General features: G+C 39.7%; 1 protein-coding gene across 8 annotated transcripts in view; it reads left to right on the top strand.

Annotated features, from left to right (window-relative positions):
* Positions 1-1777: 1777 nt before the first annotated feature.
* CHL1 (cell adhesion molecule L1 like) overlaps positions 1778-17828 on the top strand; it is a 231822-nt gene continuing 215771 nt past the window's right edge. For 3 of the 8 annotated variants that reach the window (XM_039355670.1, XM_039355671.1, XM_039355680.1), the window contains exon 1: positions 2303-2398. In XM_039355670.1, the coding sequence (XP_039211604.1) occupies positions 2341-2398 (58 nt within the window). In that variant the 5' untranslated portion in view covers positions 2303-2340. Of the gene's footprint in view, positions 2240-2302; positions 2399-2661; positions 3073-3299; positions 3794-17828 lie in introns of those variants that run through there. The other 5 variants (XM_039355675.1, XM_039355674.1, XM_039355673.1 and 2 more) reach the window with 3 other exon arrangements.

Below are 17828 nucleotides of genomic sequence, written 5' to 3' on the forward strand. Positions count from 1 at the left end.
CATGATGAAAACAGTGAGCGAAGGAGTCTTTAATTGATTAACAGAATTAATAGTCAGTGATCATTGCAATTAGATTGGTTACCTCAATCACCTTGAATGGAGTGATCCTAGTGTGAAAATCTTCATTTTACAATTTGTTCTATCTTTTCTTTCTTTCTTTCTTTCTTTCTTTCTTTCTTTCTTTCTTTCTTTCTTTCTTTCTTTCTCTCTCTCCTTCCTTCCTTCCTGTTTGCAGTTGTATGCCAATAACTTAGCCAGTTTCCAATACAAGCATAACACTTATTGTCTTTTGTGAAAAACAGTTAGTTTCTTAGACTCTTAAACCTTGAGAAACAACAGCATCCTATTCAAGAAATTGTATCATGATTCACTTCTTCCACCCCATCTTTGAACAAAAAATAATTGTCTCCCTATATAAAATTGCTTTGCAAATCCCTTAGGATATGACCAATTTCACTACAAATTTCATGATGCTGTCCCAAGTGTTTTCCCTATGTTAGATAATGAGAGGTTTTGCTTTGTTTTAGTCTAGGAACCAAGGCAGAACTCAACATAACCCAGGTAATTTCTATAACCCTGAACCTAGTTCTCTGAATTGATCAAATGGTGTTTGAAGTTTGAATTTTACTGAATTGTTACTCCTAATGCAGATCTGGTCAATTAAGAAGCTACAATGTCACTTATGTAGCCTACCACGGTACCTCCCATTGATCAGCCTATTGTGGGGAAAGGTGTGGCTGCACAGAATTCTGCTGTGCATCCCATTAGCAACTTCCAATTAAGCAGCAGGCGGAAAGTCCAATCTACAGTTGAGTCTCCTATTTTCTGCTGGTCAGATTATAGAACAGGGATAATGATGCATGTTTGGGGGTGTTGTGTCTGAATATGTGAAAAAAAAAACAATCCTAAAATTGTCAGACACCCCCCCCCATCTCTCAGTTTGGGGCCCAGACCTCTGTCACTACCAGGATGTGTTTTTGATATCCTTCAAAGGAAAACATGGTCTTTGATGGGGGGAAAAAAAATGTCCATTATTGTTATAGGATTACAGAAGGGGCAATGGGATTTCCACTTTCCATTTGTTATAATCTGGTTCTTTTTTGCACAAGGGATATTTTCCTCTCTGTTTTTCAACATAATTTTCTGCATTTTGTGTAGCTTCATTTTTTGAACAGCTTTACTTTGAGACTGTCAGGATAATGTACAGGAACTCCAGGAAAGGCATTCAAAGGGACATGTTAACATAGCCTTTTTCCTCCTTATGTTGACAGCTTCCAGAATTACAGAATTCTAGAACTGTTGGAAAGTATGAACTTCACTGAAGCCCTGGTGGCAATCAAATGTAATGAGCTTTTCTGACTTCACAGAATAATAAGTTTTCCTATGCTATCAAGAATTTGTGCTATCAAGAATTCTTCAAAATCACAACAGTAACTGATGCACATTTATGATGGAAACAAATTAGCAAGCTTTGCAACCTTTGTCAGTGGTACTTTGGAAGGACAATCCTGGTCATCTGAAGATGATATTTATAGGATTTAACCATGCTGTCCCACTTGGTTTAATGCTTTCTATTGGCTATTTAAGCAAGAAATCAGTAAATTCTAGAATTAAGTCCATCAATCCAAATGCTAATTAGTTCAGAATGGAGACTCTACATTTATTTCCCTGCACTTTTCAAAAAGAATTGTCTAATGTTTTCTGGAAAAAGAGATGCCCTAGGTTAAATATTTTCCCCTACATATTTTGGGGGGGAAGGAAAGGAGAAAAGAATTAGGGACTAACAGCCGTCTTCTCCAATCATTTCCCATCTTTCAAAATGTTTATTCTACCCAATTCTAGTGAACTTCCTAAACAACCCTTCCTTCTGCCTCTGTTCCTCAAGCATGTTCAGCTGGCAGGGTGTGGCAGATACCTGAACATAGTATGAAGCATGAGAACATGCCAGGACTGGACCTTTTGCAGTGCATTTGGTTTAGGTAGCTAGGGGAGGGAGAAGGAGGCTGGCATTTAATGATTTCCATCACAAATAGCCTGAAAAGGGGGAAAGGGGTGTGTATAGGTCTGTGCAAATATTAGACCTGAGACCAGCTGTGCAAAAGGAAGCAGCTCTGCACCTTTTGATTCCTGGCACCCACGGCCTTCTCTAATCTGGCTTTTCATTTTCTGCACTGCTACAAACAACTGTTCAGGAGGAACACAACTCTGCTGCTTTTTTTTTTTTTTTTCCTTCCTCAAGGTATGGCGCTCTCCCTAAGGAGGTTCTTGTTGCTCTTGGTAACGCCCGGTGGGTTTGGTGCGGCTAGGTAGGATATTTCTGCCTGGGTGTGCACGTGTGAAATGAAATGCTTTTTTTTTTTAAAAAACAGAATATTCAATCAATTCTCGATTGAGAAAGGTGAGGCCCGCGTGTGACTTTTCTCTCCCTCCCCTTCGCTGTTCTGCCTGTTTGCCCCCCCCCCCCAAAAAAAAATCCAAAACAAAACAAAACCGAAACCTCTGGTTTCAAGTCTTTTCTCCTCTTTCCATGTCTTAATCCTTCGGAGTTCAGAAAATGGTCGTTGGGAAGGAGGAGAACCGGAGAGAATTGGGAAGGTTTCTCTCTCCCTCTCCTTTTCCCTTTCTCCTTTCTCTTTAGGGAATCTTCGTTTGATTCTTGGGGAAGCTTGGAAGGAGATCCTACCTGGTGGTTTCTGATTCTGTAGGTAGGTAGGTAGGTATGTAGGTAGGTAGGTAGGTAGGTAGGTAGGTAAGCCGTGTATGTGTGCGTGTACGTACATGTCAGCCTAGCGCTTTCTCCTCGCTGCGTTTTTCTTTGAGAAAGCCACCGCTCGGCTGGCGTGTGCGCGCCTATAAAGAGACTGACACCTGGATGAATCGGAAAGTAGGCATGATATAAAGCCCTCTTCTTCCCACCCGCCGTCCACCAGCCCGCGCATTTACAGTTCTCAGGTGCCCGTCAGCTTCTCGCCGCGGAAGAGCCTCCGAAGAGGCTCAGGCCAGGTCAGGTAGAGACAAGCCACCCGGGTTTGGAGGGGGACACGCCCCCACCAGCCCTTCTCCAATTTCCAGGTAAGCGTCCGGAGACGCCCTTTTCCAGGTTGCCAGGCTTCAAGCAAGTTCCTAGTATAGCGGGGGGGAAGGGGGAAGCGAAGGAGAATTCCCGGGGAATTCAGGTCTCTCCCCGCTTTCGGTGTCTCTCCAACCTCGCAGAGGCGGAGGGATGGCGGCGGGGGTGGGAAGCGGGTTGGGTGCAAGGGAGGGAAAGGAGGAAGTGACTGTCTCCCCCCCCCCTCTCCCCGGAGCACCAGCAGCAGGCGCAGCAGCAGCAGTTTGTACATGTGTGTGCGTGCGTGCACGCTTGTGTGCGTGTGTAGCTGAGAAAGATTTGGGAGGTTTAGGGGGTTCGTTGCCATGACTCCCTTGAAGCTCCGCCGAAGGAGATATTGATGCCAGTCACGGAGGGACCTTCCTCTTTTCTCCAGCCTTGAGATTTTTCATCCTCCTCTGCCTCTCTCTTTCTCTCTCTCCTCCCTTTTTCCCACCCTCTTTTCTTCCTAGCTCCCACCCCTTTCGTGGGAAAAAAAAAAAGCAAAAGTGATTAATTTAGCAAGCTGGGACGGGCTCCCGAGCGCTGTTGCCTTCAGCCGAATTCCGTTGCAAACTCCAATAGCTTCTCTGAGATACACACACACACATATACACACACACGCTGGCACCCCTCTCCCCCGCGCGCCCCCCAACCCGGCAGCGCTGTGAACAGCTCCCGTCAACACACCCCTCAAGTGGCAAGGTAAGATGAAGGGAGAAGAGGGTGGTGGGGAAGGAGGGGGGAAGGCGCCCCTTTCGCACCTGGATGAGGGTTAAAATCTACTGCAAGGAGCGTTTTGGGGGGCAAGGGGGTCAGATTTAGTGGTCCCAAGGGCTGAGAGATGCGGCGAAGAGAAAAAAAATGTAAGAGAACTGCACGGGACCTTTTCTTAACAAAAGGCGCCTATGTATGCTGGAGAAAAAATCTAAGGTTCTCCCGATAATCCACCTGCTGAGCCGGAATGAAACCCCTCTGGACTCAACTCCACCACCCCGCCCCTGGTCAGAAAGCCTCCGTGACCCAGTCCGTTGTTTCCTCCCCATCGCAGCTCCGGATCCTCAGAGCCCCAAAAGTAGCCAGGGAACTCGCTTCCCTTCACCCCAACCGTGCGTGGGAATGCGCTTGGGAATCTTTTGTGATGTGGTGTGTGTGTGTTTTTTTTTTTTGTCCCCCTCCCCCCACGCGCGACCGAAGGGATCCAGAGCAACAGCAAAGCAATATACGCCGATTCGGATGTTAGGGAGAGTCCCTTCAAATTCAAGGGGACGTTTGTCCTTCCTTCTGCTTTAAGTTGCCGCCTATTCGGAAGCTTTTTATGATATAATCTAGCGGAGATCGGTGAATTATATGGTCCCAGAAGTGGTTGGGGAGAGAGAACAAATCAGTGTGTCATTGTTGTCTGGTTAAAGTTTATTTGTTACAGTCCTTTGAAAGTAGAGGGGGGAATCTTTCTGAGCATGAGGAATTACAAGGAACTAGTGTGAATCTTTGAGGAGGGTTTGCAATGCTGAATCTGAGGATTGATTACCTGTATTTTCCCCTTCTAATGGCATTGTTAACTTGGATTTATTCAAATTTACAAAAATTGGATTCGATTTCTAATGGAAAAAAGGGTTCATTTGTGGTTTTAAAACCCACATGTTATTATAAATGGAGGCAAAATAGATAAATGGTGAATTATAGAATAAATATATATTCATTAAGCATATGCAATTAAGGAGCATACCAAAATTCCCATTAAAGTTGAGGTAAAGGTAGTTTAAAGCACATCATGATCGCAGGCACCAATTTAAGCAGCTCCTCCTAAATGTCTATGGAGATTCTCAGTCATCCAAGTCATGGTTGTCCCAAAGGTGCATTTTCAAAAGGCAACTGGACTTTCTTGTTTTTTTCCTTGAAGATGTTTTGCTTCTCATCTAAGAAGCTTCTTCCATTCTACTTCAGTTAGAACTAAAGAAGCTTCTTGGATGAGAAGCAAAAACATCTTCAAGGAAAAAACAAGAAAGTCCAGATGCCTTTTGAAAATGCACCTTTGGGATAGTTCCTCCTAATTGTTTCTTTCTTCCTGTCTTCCTATTTCATATCAAGGTAGCAAAGGCATGAACAGAGACAGAGTTATTATAACCTGCTCACAAAGCCCACTCCCCAAAATACCTGGCAGTCTCTTAATGTAGTTGTATACTGATGTTCAAAAGTAGGCTTTTGTAAACCTCTTAGGTTATAAACATGTTAAAGGAAAAAGGGAAACATGCATTTAAATGAATGAAACATGAACTATGCCACAGAGTGAGTCTCTATCAGACTACATCTAGATTAAGATTGACTTCAAATCAGAGTATGAAAGTCTGAGAGTTTGAAAACATATGCCTCATTGATATCAAAAGGATAAAATACAACTGTTCAGTTTTCATATAACTAATCAGAACGTGCCACTGAATCTTTGATAACAACAAAGTAGAGTAAGTAAAGGACTTGGACAGAATGAATTGGGTCCTAAAATATAAACTTCATCAGAAGAGAAGTACTGTTTTTAAAATAATTTAATTTGGAGAAGAATGGTTAATAAAGCTTGATTTGTTGCATTAGATTCAAATGTACCGCATAACATTTGCATTGGGGAATCTGCTTTCCTTTTAAATGTCCTGCATTAGGATTGGTTCTGAAACAGTCTTCTAATTTAGGATGCACATCTGTGTGTATTCAGTCTTCAAAAAGGTTAGAACAGATGTATACGTGCATGCAATATCACTGTTGGAGCTGAGGGGATTCTCAGTAGATTACCCTGGAGTGTTCCTAGCTGTGTATTTGACTTTTAACATTTTTAGTTGTGTTTTCTCTATCCCCATTCTTCCCCTCCTCCTCCCTCAATATTTATCAGGCAGGGGCCCTTTTATTGATTTTTATTTTTAAACTGAGGGTTGCCCTTTAGTCAATCAGATTTCAATGTTAAGCCCAATGCACAGATATCTATCTATCTATCTATCTATCTATCTATCTATCTATCTATCTATCTATCTATCTATCTATCTATCATCTATCTATCAAAAGAAAATTCTTGGAAGCAATATATGCCTGACATATTCTGTTCTACATGAGTTCATTTTTCCTCTATCCTAGTGATGGCGAACCTTTTAGAGACTGAGTGCCCAAACTGCAACCCAAAACCCATTTATGCGTCATCGACTGCGGGGTGGGTGTGGCCCATTGGGTGGGCATGGCCCATTGGGTGGGCATGGCTGCAATGGTAACGGCAGACTGGGTGGGACTAAAAAGTTCAATCAATCAATTCCAACTTTGCGAGATCTTTTTTTTTCCTCGCGAGAAGTTGAAATTGACTGATTGAACCTTTTTTTTTTTTTTTTTTGCACACAGAGGCGGAGGCCTAAAGCAAAAAGGGTTTATAAAACCCAGCTGAAGGCCTAGGACTGGGGCGATGCCGTGCGTGTCCACAGAGAGGGCTCTGAGTGCCGCCTCTGGCACCCGTGCCATAGGTTCGCCACCACTGCTCTATCCCATCAGGAATTCCAGTTAAGCCATGTTCATAGGCCTTTATGCTGGTTCAAACTGTCCTCATCTCTAACAATTCTACATTAGTCACAGGTATCTGTTGGTGTGATTCTTAAAAATTCTTACACTTGATATCTACAACATGTAGTATACTCCCCTCCACTTACTCTAATGTTAGTTATCTTCAGATATTCTCCCCTCCCACAAATCACTTACCTATAGAGCAAGCTAAAGGCAGAAAACTTTTAAATCTTATAAGGAATGGTGGTGTTTTTTGGGCGGGGCGGTATATGTGCTTTGACATGCATGAATCTTTCACAGCCTTTCCAAATAGGTACAGTTCTCAAATCTCCTAAATTTTGAAAAAAATAGGCTTTAGTATTTGGAAAAAGAAGGAATTGGAGAGGTGGGGAGAGAGTGAGAGAGGATATGAAAGTAATTCTTAGAATATGATAATTTCTGCTCAGTGGCTTCATTTAAAAAAAATGATGGAAGTATGTATATTTTAAATGTTAAGGAAAGTGAAGCATTTGTATATTACCCTTGGATTGTTTCCCACAAAGGTATCTCTGTGTTTTGTATGTGTGCTTATTAATACTTTGGGTCTCACAAATACAAATGCACATATGTACTATGAGTCTTGATGGACCATTTATACTCTGCAGAGGCAGATGAATCGAGCATGTAGAAGATTCCCTTTATAATAGAGGCTGTCAGAGTGATCTGTAAATGCTGTTAAATTAAATAAAGGAATAAATATTGATAAGAGAAAAACTTGTACATCTGTTAACCATTCCATACAGCACCCATTCAATGTTACAGGCTTTCAATAGACTCCTTAGCATCTGTTATAGAGAAGACTCCACTGAAATTAACTAATGGTGTTCAATCTCCAGACCCTTTATTATATTTTAGTGGCTTCAGTCCGGTGCTTAGAGGGCCAAAGCCATCTCTAAAAAAAAATTTGTAATAATGTCCAGGATGCTAAGCAACAGTAGCCAGCATTTCTGAGTACACTCAGTCAAATAGGACCAGGATTGCTGCAGATCAGGGCCAACATTTCCCATTGAAGCCAAATATTCCAGAAAAATAGTATGATGGATTGTGTCAAATTTGTTGGGCAGGGTATAGCAGAACTAAGCAGGATGGAATATTAATCAATCAGAACAGAGCTGAAAGGAACCTTAGAGGTCTCCTAGTCCAACCCCCTGCTCAAGCAAGAGACCCTATACAATTTGAGATAAGTGGCTGTCCAGTCTCTTCTTAAAAGCCTCCAGTGATCATTCTGAAAGCAAGTCATCCCACTGGTTAATTGTTCTCATTATTAGGAAGTTTTTCCTAAATTCCAAGTTGCTTCTTTCCTTGATTAGTTTCCATCCATTATATCTTCTGGTGCTTTGGAAAATAAATTGACCCCCTCGTCTTTGTTGGCAGCCCCTCAAATATCAGAATACTGCTATCATGTCACCCTAGTTCTTATTTATTCCTTGTCTGTTTTCCAGCACATATCATCAACTATAATAACCAAGATGGTTTTACATTGCAATGCTGGCTTTAACCCAGGACTGGAAACTATGTATAAATAATCTTCACCCACAGAATAGTGAAATTGGATTTCCAACATTAATTACATGATTTTGCTCAAAAATTCTTCTGTTAAAGTTGCTTGGACATTACTCTTGTCTGCCACTGAACCAGACAGTTCCCCTCTGGCAGTTTTTACTAAGCAGGATGAACTGAACAAAGATCTAGCAAACAAGTGTTTGTCCTCATCCCTCCAAACAACTTGCCCGATACTCCTCCTCGGGGTGAACAAAATGAAACTCATCCATCAAAACTGGACAAGCGTCTGCCTCAGTCAGCCCACCAGAATCCACTCTCAATGTAGAGCTGTCAAAATGAATGAAAGCAATTTTAGTAGAAAAATGGTTTATAGACTCATCCCACTGGGTTGCCTAATTGAGGGATCCAGTGAGCATAATCTCTTTTCTTCTCAAAACAACTCATATGTGATGGTGGGTAGGGGGATCTGGTTGTCATCCTGAAATATATGGGAATATGGGAAAATTATAGGAGTTGTAGTTCAAGCTGTATTTAGAGCATTAGTCTGGAGCCTTTGTATATGTGTGTACTATATGTATATTTACATGTGCACACATACACTAATAGCATTATTGCAGTAAGAATGTATGGGGACAAGCTTCCTCCATTGTTATAAAAGATGGTTTATAAACTATATTTAAAGCAACAAAAGGAGGAATCTGTGGTCACCACCATGGTAAACATTCATCTTCACAAAACTATGAGCTCTAAAATTTACCTTGGAAAAGCACTGAAATATTTTTAGCCTTCACCATCTTAAAATAGCATGGTCAGTTTGGAAGAAAAAAGTTTTGGCTTACCTATGTGTGTTTACAAATACTCAGTAACATGTATAGGCTTCATTTTTCAAATAGTAACCTTTGACTGTTGCTGAGTGCAGCTGCACAATAACAACGTATTTATATGGCTTGTTGTAAAAGGTCTCATTTTTGAATCTGGTTTGCCCCAAATAGGGTAGCTTAGATAATAGAACAAGGATGACTTTTCCTAGTGCACATTCTGTTTTCCACCCAGCCAGGAAGATAGAAGCAAGACTAAAACATCCAAATCACTCCCCTCTTCTAGTATAAAAGAAAGAAAAATGGCAAATTAAAGCTGCAGAAGTGATAGCTAATTTGCAAAGATTTAGGACATTGCATTATCATCCAAAAGAAATAAGATGTCACCGTAATTGTTTGCTTTAAATTGTATTTATTTTATTAGAAAACATAAAATCACAAATAGCAACACAAATAGATGTGGCCTTCTGAATAACAGAATAACAGAGATGAAAGGGACCTTGGAGGTCTTCTAGTCCAACCCCCTGCTCAGGCAGGAAATCCTATATCATTTCAGACAAATCTGAATCTCTTCTTAAAAACTTCCAGTGTTGGAAAAATATTAGATTCAAAGAGTAAGTATGTACAGATTTAAAATGGAGATTGAGCATCATGAGAAAAAAATAAATACTGGAATAACAAAGAAGCTGTGAATGCTCCAACACTGGAAGTTTTTAAGAAGAGACTGGACAGCCATTTGTCCGAAATGGTATAGGATTTCCTGCCTGAACAGGGGATTGGACTGGATGACCTCCAAGGTCCCTTCCAACTTTATTATTATTATTATTATTATTATTATTATTATTATTATTATTATTATTATTATTATTATTATTATTATTATTTAGGCAAGGCTCTGAACATATCCAAACTGAAACCCAAATTCTATTGCATTCTAGCTAATCATTTATAGGTCCTAGAAATCTGTATGTAATTAAGGTGCTGTTACCCAGCCTTTCCTTGGGAACTCACTAGAAAGCAAAACCAATCATATTAATACCAAATAGAATAACATTGTTGGATGGATTCTATTTATCTTGGCTTTAGCTAATGTAAGTATCAGTCCCACTAGGTCAGGGGTGTCAAATTGTCGGCCCGTGGACAAAACTGCGCCCACCCCACTGCCAGCAATGGAAAAAAAATTGTAATATGTTGCGACACGTCACATGACATTGCGAGTTTGACACTCCTGCACTAGGTAGACCAGACCAGGGAATCAATTTCTCAGAAAGATTAGAACTACCTTTTTCCAATTGGCTTTTATAACAGAATCAGTCAAGTTTGATTGTTCTGTACATCCCTCCCTCTCCATCTCAGTCCTATTTCTATACCCCAGTGAATCAGGAAGGCATCTGTCTGAGTCACTTCTGAATACTGTCTTGTTTCTCAGGGCTTAAAGAAGTCCTCTTTGCCCAGGTAATAGTATATTCTTATATATTTCTAATAAGGTATATTTCCTTAGTCTCCACAATAAGTAAAAAAGAATAAAATAGAAATTATTTTATGTTTCTCTCAAACTTAGTTCTAACATTTAGAAATTTCAATCCAGTCCAGCTTCTTCAGGAGCAAGATATTTATCATCCCCCAAAATTTCATATATCCAGTACAGGTTCAATTAGCTCTGTCCAACTCAAATCTTTCCATCCCCATAGCTCTTCAACAGCTACTGTTTCTTTGCCTTACATATTAGCAATACAAAAAAGGCACTCAAACATTTAAGAATTGGACAGGAGACAAAATTAAAATATAGGACCAACGGCTCCAAAAAGGTTCTTAAGAAGGGCTTAAATGTCATATCAGTCCAGATGAACTCTAGCTTCTATTTCATCTGTAGTAGAAATATTAAAATAGTAAAACAATAGAATAAAATTGAGAGTAGCCTTTCAGAGTAGGATGGGAAACATATACATTAAAAAAGTAAATAAACAAACAAAATAAGAACACTAAAATAACAAACACACTAGCGAAAACATAATAAAAACTATGGATACAAATTTGAATTTGTGAATTTATAACAGGTCCCCTCTTCCTAAGCCATTCTTAAAATGCCAAATTTTACAGCTATCCTAAAATTCAACAAGGTGAGAAATAATCTGATCTCTGGCAGTGAGATGTTCCAAATGAGACTCCCAGCTCAAGCAGGAAACTCTATACCATTTCAGACAAATGGCTGTCCAATCTCGTCTTAAAAACCTCCAGTGATGGAGCATCCACAACTTCTGAAGGCAAGTCTTATGAAACGGCTTAACTCATTGGACTCTGGATTGAACTCCTTTATCAGGTGGGACTCAGGGAAAGTTTTCTTGAAAGTTGGATCCTATAAGTCAGGGGTGTCAAACTCAATTTCACTGAGGGCCACATAAGCATTGCGGTGCCCTTGGGGGGGTGGGGGGTGTGGTCTACTGGGTGGGCATGGCCAGCTCTACATTGTTCCCATCACGGGTGCCTGTGGGGGCCTGGGCAGGAGTGGGTCTCTGGCAGAAGGCGGTGGGACGGGGCAAGCGCCAAGGCATGGTGCATTTCTTCTGACACCTCCCCAGCATGCACCCAGGAGGCAGGGCCAATGTGGCAGGGGCTGGTTCCTTGCTGTTTCTGGATGGCCTTGTGGAGCTAAGACTGAATGCATTTAAGCATAGATGGCCACCACAAAATTGTACATTGGCTCCTGGCTGGCCTGGGCCAGGGAGAAGGCAATGGGGGCCGTTCCCTCACTGTTTCCAGGATGCTATAAGTATACAGATCCTAAGGCATGTAATGATTTAAAGATGATAGTTTGAATAGCATCTTGATTTCTCTCAGAAACTAATCAAAGAGAGAAGCAACCTGGAACGAAGGAGAAACTTTCTAACAGGGAGGACAATTAACCAGGGGAACAGCTTGCCTTCAGAAGTTGTGGGTGCTTCATCACTGGAGGTTTTTAAGAAGAGACTGGACAGCCACCTATCTGAAATGGTATAGAGTCTCCTGCTTCAGCAAGGGGTTGGACTAGAAGACCTCAAAGGTCCCTTCCAGCTCTATTCTGATTGATGTGACTGATTGGTCTCTGTTGTACAGAAACCAAAGCTCAGAACAACATATCCAGGCAGAGGGAGAATCTCAACACTTTTAGTCAGTGAGAAGCTACACCTAGGATTCTCATGTTTGCCCAAAGCTTTGGACTGTGAAGTGGTCAGGCACATGTTACTCCCAACATTTTTTAGTAGTCTGTAGTTATGTGCAATACAAACCCATAAAACTGAATTAATTGAATACACCACAGTTAAGTTGATTATGGATAACTATGTTCTGTAGACTCAACCACTGGAGTGTCAGAAGTCAGGGTTCTTTTTCTCCTCAATTCTAAAAAATTTCAAATTCAAGATCTTTTTACAAGTTTCATTAGCAAGCCACATGTCCTTCTGACACTTGGATGCTACATCAGATTTTTGTTTTGTGAGTTATTATAATTGCATTATTTATTTATTTAAATAAATAAATATAATTTATTTATGTGACTTTTAATCATTTTCTCTAATCCCAAAACATTGTTTTCAATATTATTTCTGTCTACTAATATCCTATCTAATGTTGTGTTATTTTTAAATCAGACAAACATTACTTCCATCTCTTTATCAATGTCATTAATGAAAATGTAGTGCACAGAAATCAGGACCAAATTTTCTACCATATCAAAGTTTGATTATGAATTACTATAGGTCTGTGCTATATTTCATTACCATCAAGAAATAATCAGTGGCATATCTCATAATAGGTTAAAGATAAAATCAAGTTATTAAACATGTAATGCATATTCTGATTAAGTAGCTTACATTAAGCTGAAAGCAATTCAATTATGATGGACATTTAGAATGTGTACTTTTATAATTAAACTGAATTAGTAAAAGCATGAAAGCCTAACTGTATATTCCAGAAATCCCCAAGATCAATATTCTGTAAATAATACATTATTTGCAAGCATTGTATGTTTATTTAGCAGAGTTTGAATTGCAGACATTTTGTTTGCTGTTGAACTGTTGAATGAATCAGCTGTCATTGGCTGGCAGGGAGAAGTCAAAACCTAGTTATAAGAAGAATCAAGCACTTTGTGAACAATTGGCATAATGATTGCTTCTTTTTCTTTTATCCTTCTGCCCTACCATTCCACTCTTCCATGGGACATGACACACTATAACAAAATAGCGCTAATTGTCTTGTTTATATCACATATTTTACATTGGTGCAATTAACTGTTGCTTTTCCTATTAGCACTGTTTTAAAGAATAATAGATTAATGTACCATATTCATCAAACAGCATTTATAAAGTTTATCTAATGTGTTATTCTATTATATGAAGTTACTGAGATTTTCAAAGTAACAAAAATATATGTGGATTTTTCTACAAGGTGCTTTAGACCTTGATGTATGACTTGAATTGATCGTCAAGGAGTGTCACTGGAACTATTAGTTGCTAAGCAACCTGGTTAATTCTGCAATTTTGGCTTTATTTCTCTAGCAAATAAGATTTGTGTATATTTGTGTGCATGTTTGTGTGTGTGTGTTTTATTAAAAGAATACTTTTTGTCAGAACAAAAGACACCAGTTATCATAGCAATAACACAATGGGTTGATACTACCAAAAATATTTCTGTGCCATAGATCATAAGATTAAAGACTTTTGATTGTAGATCCAGAACATTTTGGATTTATTAGATGTTTTTAATAATTTACAATAAATTATAGTTTTATATTTGTCTTTTTTTTGTATCAACTGTCTAGAGAAAGACACATAATAGTGGGAGAAATAGTCCCTATGGGGGAATACATCTACTTAGTGCTTGAAATGGTTTGTTCATGCTGCCTTTATGTATGAGGTCCTGTTAAGTCATGTTGAGTTACATCATGAATAAATGAAACATAGCATGGAGCATCCCATTCAGTGATTGCCCAGATTATAACAGGCAGCTTGGCACAGCTTGAGTTCACAGGGGTTGAAATCTCCACTGGATGGTTGCAATGATTGAAGCTGATTTCATCAATGGCATCCTTTGTCTTGCTTTCCCTGAAGCTGTTAATGATTGGGATTAGTGTAAAATTGCTTAACAGTAATGATATGATACAATGATGGCATTTAAAGTAACTCTTGGAATTTTTAAACAATTTTGCAATATGATTTATTTAGAAAAGGAACTACTTTATGGCACAGTAAAATAATGACACTGTACTACATACAAAATTAACACAATTCTTCAGTACAGAGCATGGATGTCAAACTCACGACGTCATATGATGTGTCACAACGTATTGTACCTTTTTTTTCCCATTGCTGGCAATGGGATGGGCGAGGTTTTGGTGTGACGCATCTGGCCCGTGGGCCAGCAGTTTGACACCCCTGGTATAGAGTGATGGGCTAAAGTTTTTAAATAAACATTTTTCATCTCTCTATGGCATTGATTTTAAGATTAAAAAGTCTACTATTTGCAGCTGGAAGACCTTCATTTTTAAGCTGGCACAGCATAACCTTAAGTAGATCAATGCTATCCAAACATTTCTACCTCAAGGTCAGTATACAGAGGAGGTAATCTACAACATGCAGCACAATCCTTATCCCTTACACCTCAGAAGGCAAGACTATATAAAGGGGTGGTAACATCATGAAATAAGTTAATTTCAATCATTCATTTTATATTACAAATGGGAAAATGGGTCAAAGAAATATTTCAAACAATTAAGGAATGATTGCGAATATTCTGTGCAATTTGATAGCTTCAAGGAACCAAGTGTAATTCAGAAGGAAAAATTGGGCTAACAAATCATGAATTATATGCTTTGCGAAGAACAGATGAAACAGGACCTTCAACTGCAACTATTATTTGCAGCTGAAGGTCCTCCAGCTGCAAATAATCATTTTTCATAGTGCTTCAGTAATAGAATTCTTGAAAAATTATTTATGCATTGTGAGAGAAAGGACATAGGATATTTGTACTGAAAATATTTTGCACACATCTGAAGTATCATTAAAAAGAATTGTACTTCTTTCTGAGTAGACATAAGATTGCAAAAAGAAAGTTTGGAATGGAATTGATAAAAGTCTTTTTTTAAAAAAAAAGATGCTGCAAAGTTCCCAAAGCATTTAAGCAATTCTGTTGAATGGGTGTAACTTTAAGACAAATATAAGAAAATGCTTGCAGTTTATTCAATTAAACTAAACAGTTAGTTAAAAAAGTTTTGCCCTTTATCAGTGGAAATATATATATTTGTCAAATAAAGAAAAGATATCAACACTTTTGGAAGCATGTTCTACACCAGGCATGTCAAACTTGCAATGTCATGTGATGTCATGTGATGTATCAGGACTTTTCCCCCATTGCTGGCAATAGGGTGGGCGCGGTTTTGGCATGATGCATCTGGCCCATCAGTCAACAATGTGACATGCCTGTTCTACAGTCACAAATTTCGCAGTCCCACCCAAAATCATTCTAAACATGGTAAAGATTTTATTGTTTGTAACCCTTCAAGCATAACGCTGCCACTTTTTTTTGTCAGATTTACCAGGCAGACATCAAGTTGTATTATCACATTCATGATGTTCTATGTTCAAGCAGGAGAGGCATGGAGCTAGCAATTGAGGTATATGTCATCTGTGACCCTGCAATATGTAGAAGGAATGACCTTGAGGAACAGATGGAAGAGTGACTACAAAGACAATGGATCAGATAAAAGAAACCCAAACCCAAGCACAGGGGTCTTCAAACTTGGCCCTTTTATGACTTGTGGACTTCAACTCCCAGAATTCCTCAACCACACATGCTAGCTGAAGGATTCTGGGAGTTGAAGTCCACAAGTCATAAAAGGGCCAATTTGACGACCCCTGATGTAATGGCGTGTAGAACCACCCCCATAGGGACCTCTTAAGTCCGGGCCCTCCCGACCTCACTTCCAAATGGCCACCAGCCCAAGAAGGTCTCTCACATTGACACCTCTGTCTAACAGGGCATGTAACACAGTGTTATTCAGTCACGATCAGCAGCCAGGCCCATGGGGCGGTGATGGTCGCTCTCTCTTGACGATGATTCACGTGGGATGATGGTTGTTGATCTCAGGCAATAAGAACTTACAGGGAAGATGGTAGTCAATCTCTAATTTCAACAACTTGTCCAGAACAATGTTAATCAGCCTCTGGTAATGGCAACTTGCCTAGAATGATGGCGGTCAGTCTCTGGTGACAGCAACTTGCCTAAAACAATGGTAGCCAATCTCTGGTGGCAACAACTTGCCAAGATGATGTTAATCTGTCTTTGATGACAACAACTTGCCTAGAATGATGGCAATCAATCTCTGGTGCAGGCAGAGGCCTCCCTTGTCCGCTCTCCTTGCCACTGTCTGACCTCACTCCATGTAATCCCTTTTTATCTCCCCCAGCTGATCCTATAAAGAAAAAAAAACCCTTGCTTCCCACTAAAAGACATATGTCAAACTTTTTCCTAACTCTCCCTCTGCCTAACTTACTCCAATGAGGAAAAGGAATTAAAACTCCCCAAACTACCCTCTCTCCCTCTCTTCATCTGACCTGCCCGCAACGAAAGAGACCTTTCCCCACCCCTTACACTCCCTCATTCTCTCTCTCTCTCTCTCTCTCTCTCTCTCTCTCTCTCTCTCTCTCTCTCTCTCTCTCTCTCTCTCTCTCTCTGGCCTGCTTCAAGCAAGCAGCTCCAACCAGCCACTCTCACCCTCTCTTTCTCTGTCTGGCCTGCTTCAAGCAAACAGCTCCGGCAACTATTCTGAAACTAAATAATATTATTATGTAGTATATGGCAATGGTGAAATTAGCCAGGAGACCACATTGTTAGTACAAAGTAGTTATTTAGTTGCAAAAGAGTGCTAGTTCATCTACTATCCAGGGTGCATCACAGGAGGTGAACTAGGTCGGCATCAGAAAGATGAGCACATCCTATGGCATCACCCAAGGCCTGCTCTCACCACTGATGTTGCCTCTCAGTCAGGCTTTTCATCTAGGCAGGTCCAGCACTGGCAGGGGTCTGACCATCTGCACGAAATGTTGCCATGTTTACCACCAAAGTGGTACCTATTTATCTAATCACATGTAGCATGCTTTCGAACTGCTAGGTGAGCAGAAACTGCAGTGTTAGGACTGGAACTGCCAGAGCAAAGACAGCAACCCAGCATCTCTAAGCCACTGAGCCACCACCCCTCTAACATATCTAGTTTCTGATATCAACAGGAGAGCCCTTTCTAAAATTCCATAATTGCTCTTATATAACCTCATAGAATTTCCAAAATATCTGATTAGCCCCTACTTGAAAACTAGTAAAAATCCATCTATTTTCACCCAGTTTTTAATCATTACTTGTATTATTGATTTTAATTTTGCCTTGGCTTTCATTGTATCGTTCTTACCCTTACATTTTAAATCTGGTTTTTAAATTGCCTTCAACCATCTTTCTGGTTATTTGAACAGAAAAAACAAGATGTAATTTTTTTTAAAAAAAAAATAGACATCCTATATTAATTTAACAGCCTGTTTAGCCTGCATTTGTTACAATAGCAGCCAATCAAATACTGAATATTTACCACCAAAATAGAGTTGGAAAATACTTTTATATTCATATTCTTAATATTTGACAATAAGAACCATTAAATGTTTGATAATATAATAAACTATATTCATGAATAGCCTCTGTAAATTTATCCAGTCCTCTTTTAAAGCCATCTAACTTTAAATGTTGATGACTATTGCTACATCTATAGTGGATGTACATAACCTGATGAATTATTCCTGTCATAAATCATGAGAGTGTCAACTTCTAAAACG

The sequence above is a fragment of the Crotalus tigris genome, unplaced genomic scaffold (assembly GCF_016545835.1).
Source record: "Crotalus tigris isolate CLP2741 ecotype Arizona unplaced genomic scaffold, ASM1654583v1 scf7180000018725.1201236, whole genome shotgun sequence".
In the NCBI taxonomy this organism is placed as follows: domain Eukaryota; kingdom Metazoa; phylum Chordata; class Lepidosauria; order Squamata; family Viperidae; genus Crotalus; species Crotalus tigris.